This window comes from Fulmarus glacialis, unplaced genomic scaffold (assembly GCF_000690835.1).
Source record: "Fulmarus glacialis isolate BGI_N327 unplaced genomic scaffold, ASM69083v1 scaffold11911, whole genome shotgun sequence".
Classification (NCBI taxonomy): Eukaryota; Metazoa; Chordata; class Aves; order Procellariiformes; family Procellariidae; genus Fulmarus; species Fulmarus glacialis.
The window spans coordinates 10,065-19,907 of record NW_009193438.1 but is presented as its reverse complement, the minus strand read 5'-3'; the positions used below and the strand labels follow the sequence as shown (position 1 = coordinate 19,907).

The 9,843-nt window shown below is 39.4% G+C and overlaps 1 protein-coding gene across 1 annotated transcript in view; it reads left to right on the top strand.

The window, feature by feature from the left end:
- Positions 1-9,482, top strand: part of RSF1 (remodeling and spacing factor 1) — a 34,008-nt gene extending 24,526 nt beyond the window's left edge. Inside the window, 6 exon segments of the mRNA XM_009587455.1 lie at positions 1,798-1,865; positions 3,003-3,210; positions 4,614-4,837; positions 6,927-7,118; positions 8,925-9,228; positions 9,230-9,482. Coding sequence (XP_009585750.1) covers positions 1,798-1,865; positions 3,003-3,210; positions 4,614-4,837; positions 6,927-7,118; positions 8,925-9,228; positions 9,230-9,482 — 1,249 coding nt within the window.
- Positions 9,483-9,843: the final 361 nt, after the last annotated feature.

The window sequence follows — 9,843 nt, the reverse complement described above, 5'->3', positions numbered from 1 at the left end:
CAGCAGGAGGCATGTTGTGCAAAGACAGTAACTTTTATTGGAAATAATGTTTCATATAATGTTGCTCTGGAAAAATCAATCTTCTGATACAAAATGACTGAGTCTTTCTTACAGACTACATCATACACACAACTTTGAGCTGGTGAAAATATTACATGTGTCAGTGTGTCACTTCAAATTTATATGTCCACAGTGAAGTCCTACTAGTGTCACTGAGAATTGTGTATGCTTTCCTTCAGCGGGGGAAAATAAATGCTAAACTTCTTATTCCGCTTACAGGCAAATCTGTATTGTGTAGCATTCTGGTTCTCTAAAGATATGTAATCCCTTTGTATCACCCGAGTCATCTGTTGAGTCCTCTTGTGAGGAGGTTAGCAGAAATCTGCATTATGAATAAAGCAGCAGCAGAAGAAATTATGTTCCATTACACCTAATGGACAAGGAGCTGTCAGCTCATGTTTGAGCTCAGGTTATTTGTTAGCAGTGATTTCAAAGCGTTAAGTGATTTCTCATATTTTAAAGAGAGTTTTTTTTAGCAGTGTGGAGGGAAAATAGTGTTTGAGTAATGTGGAACTAATCTTATTGATGGAATAATTTCAGAGTTACTTCCCTGCTGTGTAAAGCTGCCTTGAACGTGACATGCAGTTGTTCTTGGGGAATATAAAGAAACTAGAAATCCATCACCTTATTTTTAAAGGAGAAAGCGTTTTATGCTTACTACTGGAATACAGTATATTATATATTAGATCTATTCTTTTCTTGTTCTGCTGGAGGTTACTGTGGAGGACCAAGATAAATATAACTGTAATCTTTCTTTTGTGACTGAGAAACTGAATCTTTAATGAAAGTATTGTCCAATTGTTTGTTGTTTGTATCTAAAGAAAAAAAAAAAAAATTAAATGAGAAGAAGAAAAACTTGCATCTAAATAGAATCTTTCCTATATAGTTAATAAAATTTGTACTTTTACATCTTGTATCTCAAGGCATCTATCTGGTGATACAGGTAACAATGCTTTTTTATGGGATTTGAATTAATAACTGAAGAAACAAACTGAAGTCATCTGTGTAAAAGGACTGGATCCTTTTTCCTCCATTTGCTGTTCCCTTTAAATGAGTTACTCAGCGTCTAGAGATTTATGCAGTATTATAGAAGCTGCTGCAGGACAAACGTACTCAAATATTTCGCTTTTGTTTGTCCTATTTAGTTATGTAACATTACATTATAGCTTATTTTATATAATTACAAAGAACTGTGTACAGTATGTTTTATCTGTTTAGCTTAGGATGTTGCAGATCCATGAAGTACAATTACCGTGAGCTTTAAGAGGATTCAGACAGGATGAATAATTTTACTTTGACTTTAATAGGTGCTTTTCAGAAAGTCTGTTTTGCAGATTGGTAGTGCGTATGTCATCTGATAAAAGGTGTGGAAAAAATGACTAATACTTTATGTGAAAAATGCCACTGATACTGTATTAAAGAACTTTCAAATTATATATCGTTAAATTCAGTGGTATGTCATGTAAGATGAAAGTGGTTTTCTGTCCACATAAATCAATAGTAAGACAGCTAGGCAATGCTAAATAATCTGCTAGCAAATAGAAATAAGAAACACACCTTGTAAAAAATGGCTATTTTATCATCAATCCGGCTCATTATCATTGTTATTTTATTATATATCCAGCCCATTGATGTGCAGTGGGATTTCTTACAGCAGTTTTAGATTTGAGGTATGTTTGCATAATATAATTTATCAGGGTTGGCTTCAAAGTGGTAAATGAAAGCTGTTACTTTTAGGTTTGATGAATTTGATGAGGCAATTGATGAGGCAATTGAAGATGATATCAAGGAGGCTGATGGAGGAGGTATGTTTCTGATGTTACTTGTATTTCATTGCAATGGTGATAAGAACATTGAGACCAAATTTATTTTGATATGAGAAGCAACAAATATAATCTTCTCCCTTAAACTTTGTAGTTTACAGTTCTTACTGTTATATTTTTTGAATCAAACTAAATAATTTCCCTTCGGAATGGCCATCCTACGCTGCCAAAAGATGCCAAAAAGTACTTGGTCTCAGTAGTTAAATTTAGCTTGTACATGTTTTGATATATGAATGCAATGACTAAGCATGACAAGATAACTCTTAAAATTAATTTGCTAAGTTTTGGATTTCAGATAGGAATGGCAGCTAGCGCTAGTGACATTTGTCCCCTGTAAAAACTGGGCTCATAAATTGGTCCACAGTTGGATCTCCTGAAGACTGGGTCTACAAAGTCGTCTTAAAAATACTAATCCAGATTTATAAGCACTTCTCAGTTGAATGTGAATAAAGTGAAATTATGTTCTTTGTTGCCTGTTAAGGCAACATAGGGGACCAAAAGAGAGATTTTTCAATAGTATCTGAGAGACGCAGATGGATTTGTGCTTCTGTATCACCTTAACTTGCCTGGAGAAAACCGCCATGAAATGTTATCCCTCAGTTGTTTGGCATGTGGTGTCTCCATGAAGACACCAGTTTTCAGAAGCTCGGTATACAGACAATCTGAAAATTGTGTGTCTGTGGGTGTGTAACACAAGACCCGTAGAATAAACATAACTAAGTCTCAACAGTAAAACCAGCTTTTCAGAAACTCCACTCCCTGGCCAAACAACGACTTAAACACTTCATCTCCCAAGAAGGATATTCAGCATTATGAAGAAAATGTATTTTCTGATATCTGCCCTACTCAAAAGGCACTAGCACTGGTAATAATGTGGGTTGGGGTTGAGTATCAGAATGCTGACACTTAGCTGCTGTCTTCCACATGGACTTCACTATTTCCAAGTGACCACAGCTGGGGTCAGGAACGAGACTCCAGACATGGATGAGTCTTGCATAACAAAAAAATACTCTGCTTTATGGAAAATAAACTGAAGCTAGAGGCATGGAAGAAAGATACGTATAAAGTTAAACAAAAAATAAACTTGCTCTTTTTTGCCCTTTCTATCACTGAATTCAGGCATTGGCAGAGGCAAAGACATGTCTAATATCACAGGTCACCGTGGAAAAGACATTTCCACAATCCTAGAGGAAGAAAGGAAAGAAAACAAGCGACCACAAAGGGCTGCTGCAGCACGACGCAAGAAACGACGGCGACTAAATGACCTGGACAGTGACAGTAATCTGGATGAAGAAGAGAGTGAGGATGAATTCAAGATCAGCGATGGGTAGGTCTGCAATTTAACTTCCACCACAAGTCACAGACCGCTACAGGCTTCTGTGACTCGGCAATGCCCTTGATATGATCATTAAGAGCATGTGGCCAGTGCTGGAACAGCACTGCACAGTGCCAGCAAAATTCCTCCTGGCCTCGGGGAACATCACTGTATTGGAAAAACTGCACTCTGGATCCATGTGCTGAAACATTCAACCTGTATTTTAAGCAAAACATGTTCTGGAAATGTTACTGGTATGTTTGAGGCCACACCGTGGGGTTCTATACACGGATATGTTAGTGAGGGAGCCGGACAGGCTCAGTCCTCTGGCTGATGTGACTGCCTAGCAGAAATCCTTAACAAAGTTGTAGCTAAAATGAGGCTGGTTGTTTTCTTTTGAAAATGTTGTGTTTTGTGGAATTTTTATTGGGCCTGATTGCCATACGTCCTTTATGCCTCTATGAATAAACATAATGGAGCATGAGGTCTAGGCTCTTTACCACCAACATTTAAAGCTTTACACCAGTCACAGTCAATTTACTAAGTGTATGGATAATCTATACAACATAGATGCAAATTTTGAGTTTTTTTCACCTGTGACCATGCTGAGGACATTTCATTGACACCCTGAATAGCTGAGCTGAATGTGCTGGAAATTTCCAGTCAATGCGAGTAGCTTGCAGAAATCTCACAGAATTAATAGTGCATTGATCTGTTAAAGTGTGCTCAGGCATTTTCAACTCCATCCTCTGCTGAATGCCTTCTGGATGTTATACTGGAATTTACATTCGACTGGCGGCCAAATGCAAGTGACTGTGTCCCTTCAGTGCTCAACGGTTTTTAAAAAAGCATTTGTTCACTTTTGAAACGACGTGAGTGTTACAAGCTGATAAGTTTGAGAGATGCATGTTTTGCATGAGAGCAACAATTTTGTATTAAGACATGATATTCTAATTCTCAGAAATTGCGTAGGACAGTGCTTGGTTCATGAATGGGAGGTCATCTCTGCCAGAACATGGTGGGTGTTTTTTTCCCCTCTGCAGGTGATGCTCGTCCATAGTTATTGCTATGCAGATGTCACATTGCAGTGTACTATATGAACACTCTAGAATCTGCCCTATGTAAACATCACCTGCAGTCTCAGTTTGACAGTGTTTACATTCACCTGCTGTTCTAATCTGCTGTGTAATGCACTGTAAAGCTATATCCCAAGTATACAACTGAAGCCTAATGTCAGTGATGGCAGTTTCCTCTCTCTGGATTTTTGCTCCGCATTATAACTGTAAGATTTGTGCGTTTTTTTGTGTAAGACAATACTTATTTTGCATATATCACTTGCTTGTAAAATAGAAGTACTGTTTTGATCCTTTGTTTCCGATATCTATCTCTGTTGTCTGTGGTCTCTCTTTGAACAGATCTCAGGACGAGTTTGTTATATCAGAGGAAAACCTGGATGAAAGTGAAGATGACCCACCATCAAACGAAGACAGTGATTCAGAGTTCTGCGCCCGCATATCCAGGCGACACCTCTCCAGGCCCATGAGGCAAAGCAGGCGGTTAAGAAGGAAAACTGTCAAGAAAAAATATTCTGAAGATGACGAAGATGAAGATTCTGAAGACAATTCAAGCAGAGAATCTGGTGAGTATGAGAGTCATTAATATACTAAATAGTCTGTACAGGAAAGAGGAAGAGTGGAAGTCTCAGTTTCCTGTCATGACTGTCACTAACTTGTTTGGTTGCTTTGGTCAATTCAGATGTCATCTTTGCTCTCTGTAAAGCAGTTTGCTGCTTATTCTGCTGTGAATATTCTACAGGAAACTAGTATTGAGGTTCTTGGCGTTTTAAGTAAATATGCATTTAAGTGAATGCTCGTGTTACGATTCAAAAGGGCACCTTGGTGGACAGTCGCAGCTATTCTCTATCTTCCTGTTTGGAACATGATTGCAGAGAAGGGAAAGGATGGAGGCAAAAATGTACTTCTTTATAGCTACTTGAAGACCTTCCGAATACCTTTGAAAAAGCTTCTGAAAGAAACATTTTCCCTCATTTTGTATGGAAGAAAATTCCTTCAGTTGTATGGCATTCTGTGTTCTCTGGTAGGCTTGAAAGCAAACTATAACACCTTGAATCTGTCTCTTTCATGATTATCTTTTTTGATCTTTAGTAACTGAAGACTCTCGCATCACAGGAGAACCTAATAATTCACTTTACTCTACTTGTCCTTCAATCAGTTTGTTTTCTATTTGCACAGTTTGAAGTATGAGAATAGTACCTATGCAATACTCACACCTTTTCACGATTAGCATCTTTCTCTGAAGGCTGTCCTCTTGTTTCTGCTTCATTTGAGACCCAGTCCTAGAAAGTGCCAGATATATAAGCACTTATTTTTCCTTATTTCTGTTGTGAATTTAAGGTACTAAGTACACTGGAGCGTTAACTTACTGTGGTGTGTGTTACTTTTCCATCTGTCTCTCTAGAATATAGATGATGAACATGTTGGAATAAGTTGCTTTGAAGTACTGGTTTACAAAAGAAGGGTTCATGCATGGACAGATAAAGATAGCTGTATGCACTTAAAATAGTTGCTGTCTCCCTGTCCTGAACGCATCATTGCACTAACTGTAAGCTGTTATCCGTGAAGATACTGGCAGAAGTCTAAAGAGATTGCTCATCTATTCTGTAATGCACAGGAGCAACTATTTGTTTCCTAGTGGACACACGTCTGTGATAAAATCAGCTGATTCCAGTTTCATTCCGTATGTATCTAAGGGTGTAGTCCTAACCCTGTATTTCTCTTGTTTTACCCCTGTTATTGTCCCTCAAGATCCTGCCTTAACCCTGTTTTGAGCTAAGGAAGTAACGTACCTTTGTTTTCGCTCTTCAGAGATGGAGTTTCTTTCTGAAGGTGGTTGTTCTTGTTGACTTGCTCTGATTCTTTCTCTAATATTTTAGGAAGTAAAGGGGATGCCACTTTGATCTGTAACTCATGTCAATCACTAACTTAGGAATAGTATGTGACATGTATAGAAATGTATCTTGGGATAATTGTTCTGGCACAGCTCAGCGAAAAAACAGCTAAAGTTGATTCAAGGCTATTTTCAGCTGATGTAAATAAATTTAATTCTTAAAGACACTAGCTGCAATAGACTGGTGCAGGAAGAACTGTGAATGATGGTAAGTTTCTTCTATACAGTTTCTGTTTTAAGCAAACTTACGATCAAGTGAGACTGATATTTGTTGTTAATTTAAATTCTATAACTCAGATCTTACTTGGAGTTTCATCTTGTCAGTGGTTTTTCATTTATCTATTCTTAAAAGTGTTCGAGTGGAGTGCAATTTATTTAAATTTTAAAAACAGAAAGGACTTTCCAGTGTCAGTGTGCATCAACAACTCTGATTCAGTAAGGTTGTTTCGACTGTCAGGAATTGTAGAGGCAGCATCTTTGGCACCAGTAGAGATGAGGGAACAAAAACACTGGAAGGAAACCTGTTCTGGAGGAGTTTGAGGGAGACAGGAAAAAGGTGTGTGAGAAGATTTTAAAATCAAACAATTCTACGCTGGCAATGAATGGGGTAACTGATGCACGAGCCTTGAACGGGTCATGATGGTTGAGACTCTCCTGTGCTGGAAGAGCGCATGATTTTATTGGTGCTGGTCTAAAGCTTATCTCAATTGTGCAATTTTGCTTTAATGGAATAACGCACGTCACTGTTTTCTTCTGTACAGAGAGTGGTGATTACACAGATTACAGTGATGATGATTACCTGGAAACTAGGAGGAGAAGATCAAGACGGAATCAGAAGAGACAAGTTAATTATAAGGAAGATTCAGAAAGTGATGGCTCACAGAAAAGTGTCCGATACGGGAAGGAGTTAAGAAGAGTTCATAAACGCAGGCTCTCCACTTCAGATAGTGAAGGTAAAATAAACAGTCCACTGTTTGCAGGAGCTGGTATATGTCAGCATTAGCATGAAGAGAAAACTGTATGTAATTCAGAGATCTCGGAGAATCTTCTTTCTAGAGTTCCGTGATGTTTCTCAGAAACTGTTTCCTTCTGAAACAGTCCACTGGTATTTTATGATGCACTGTTACAGTCACTTCTCAAAGTCATCGTTGTCCCTAATCCTGACTTTCAGGTCCAAATTTACTGTGTCTGGCACGGAGTGCTGGGATTCCAAAATTGGCACTAATGTAACTGTTTCACCACTTTTCTGTTAAGAGGTTACAAAGCTTCATCCCACAAGTCTTTAAAGAATCTCTTTTTTAAGAGAAAGGGTATTACTTCTGGTGCCCTGATTGTATTTGTGCTGGTGGTTAAGACTCCTTCAATCTCCTGCTTGAAGGAGCTGTGATAAGTACAGAGGAAGCCTGCTTTCAGTAATGTCAGTCACACCATGAGTGACCAGTGTGCATTTTGATGTAAAATTAGCTTTTACAAAAGCAACCACTGACTTTGGGTGCTTTGCATTCTGGGCGCCCGGCTTATGAGACCTTAGGTCCGGCTTTCAGAGACGCTGAGCGGTACGGGTTGCAATGGATGCCAGGCTTCCTCAGAAAATCAGCCGCGCTTGACAGGCCGAGCGCCTCTGATTTGTAGGTAAGTTTTGGAAGTGCTGGCCTGAGTTTACAGAGTGTTAGAGGATCCTCTTAGATCAAGGGAAACAAATATATAATGCAGCCATATAGCATCTCAAAAACTTGATCTTATACTTCAATACAGTCTGTTCTCAGAAGTACAATGTGTAGGCTCTCTGCTACGAATCTCCTATATGTTGGCTAAGTTTTTTGCTGCCTGCACTTGTGACTTTACACCGTGCCTGATTGATGGTGTCTTTTCTCCATGAAATCCCATTTCCTCAGGTATTTTTGGTACTGGCTTTTTACATACTAAAATCAGCACCATTTAGTACCATTCCAGTACTCTCCTACAGTTCCCAGAGTGTGTTATAAAATATGTAAAAGCCTTACTGGAAATGTAATTATGTTGAAAATACAGGAACTCTGACAGAGTCTCTAGCAACTCAAACCTACATTAAATAATACCCTTTAAAATGACAATTCACATGCATTTCTAATGGAAATCACAGGAGACATCAAATGGTGTTTGCCATTTGATTTTTCAGTCTCTGTCTTTTCTCACCTAAAGCCATCAAGGGTCAGTGTAAAGGCTGTCAGTGTATAGGCAATATTCCAGTTTGCCAAAAAAAGGCCTCCCATTAAAGGGCAGCAAACTTCAGGTAACAGGCAGTGTTCATATGCTTTGGAAGAAGTAGTATATAATTTGGGGGTGGCGGGGCTATAGTACAGTTGTGTGTGTGTGTGTGTGTATCTTTTTATGATAGTGCAGCCATTATTTGGGCTCTCAGCTTCTGGAAGAGTCTAAAGCAGGTGCTGTGAGATGAGGGATACAGTTCTGCCTTATTCCCGGCATGCAGTTATCACTTTTGGGGGGAATACACCTCCCTTCAAAGCCTCTAGTACTCCTCAGATTGGAAACAGAATATCAACAAATTGTTGGTCTTTGCTACTTGAGCAGATTATTTAAAAAGTAAAAAGAATGCAAGAGTTTTGACATGGTTGGGGGACCTGGGGAAGGAGACGGAAGTGTGTGTGGTGAGAGAGAGCGATGGCTTCTTAATGTGTGAAAGATGAAAAATAAAAAAGTGTAATTGTTTTGGTTGCACTCAGATTTGCTAATGGCTTTAAGTCTGCTGCTTATTTCAGAGAGCTACACATCTAAGAACTCTGAAGATGATGAGTCCACAAAGGAGTCAAAGCGATTGATTCGAAAACGTCGGCGAAGTACAGACGACTACTCTGAGGAAGAAGGAGAGGATGAGGAAGACGAAGGGAGGCCTGTCCGCAAACGGCTGAATCGAATCGAAACAGAAGACGAAGATAACTGCGAAAATGCTAATGATGACGCAGAAAACCCCGCTCCTGCAAATAAGCTGCCAGCACCACAAGCTCCTCAAGACAACACCAAGAAGCACTGCTACCGGATAGAAAGCGATGACGAAGTTTTTTTTAGAGAGCCCTTTGGACTACAGCCTGGTGGACTTGCCTTCCACCAACGGACAGAGCCCCGGTAAAACCATTGAGAACTTGATTGGCAAGCCAAGCGAGAAGACCCAGGCCCCCAAGGACAGCACAGCCAGCGCCAGCCTGGCGCCCAACGGGACGGGGAGTGGGCAGGAAGCAGTAGGGCCGGAGGAAGATGAAGACGAACTTTTGAGAGTGACTGACCTTGTTGATTACGTCTGTAACAGTGAACAGTTATAAGACTTCCATTTTTGTGCTAATTTATTCCACGGTAGCTCATACCAGCGGGCCAGTTATTAAAAGCTGTTTTATTTTTCCTAGAAAATTCTCCACTACAGTATCACTTTTTAGAAGCAAGAATTTCACCAGTCCTGCAGTCTTTCTGTGAAGTGACCAGTTTTGAACTTTGAAGATGAATTGCTGTAAATTCCCTCTCTTACCCCCTTCTCCTTCCAAGTCCATGGTCCTGGGTAATTTCACTCACAAAAACCTTATAACAACAAGAGATTTGTATATTTTTGACTTTATATTTCCTGAGTGCATACAAATTTGTGGAAATGGGTGGCCTAAGAAAGCATTCCAAATCGGTCAGGGCCCAAAC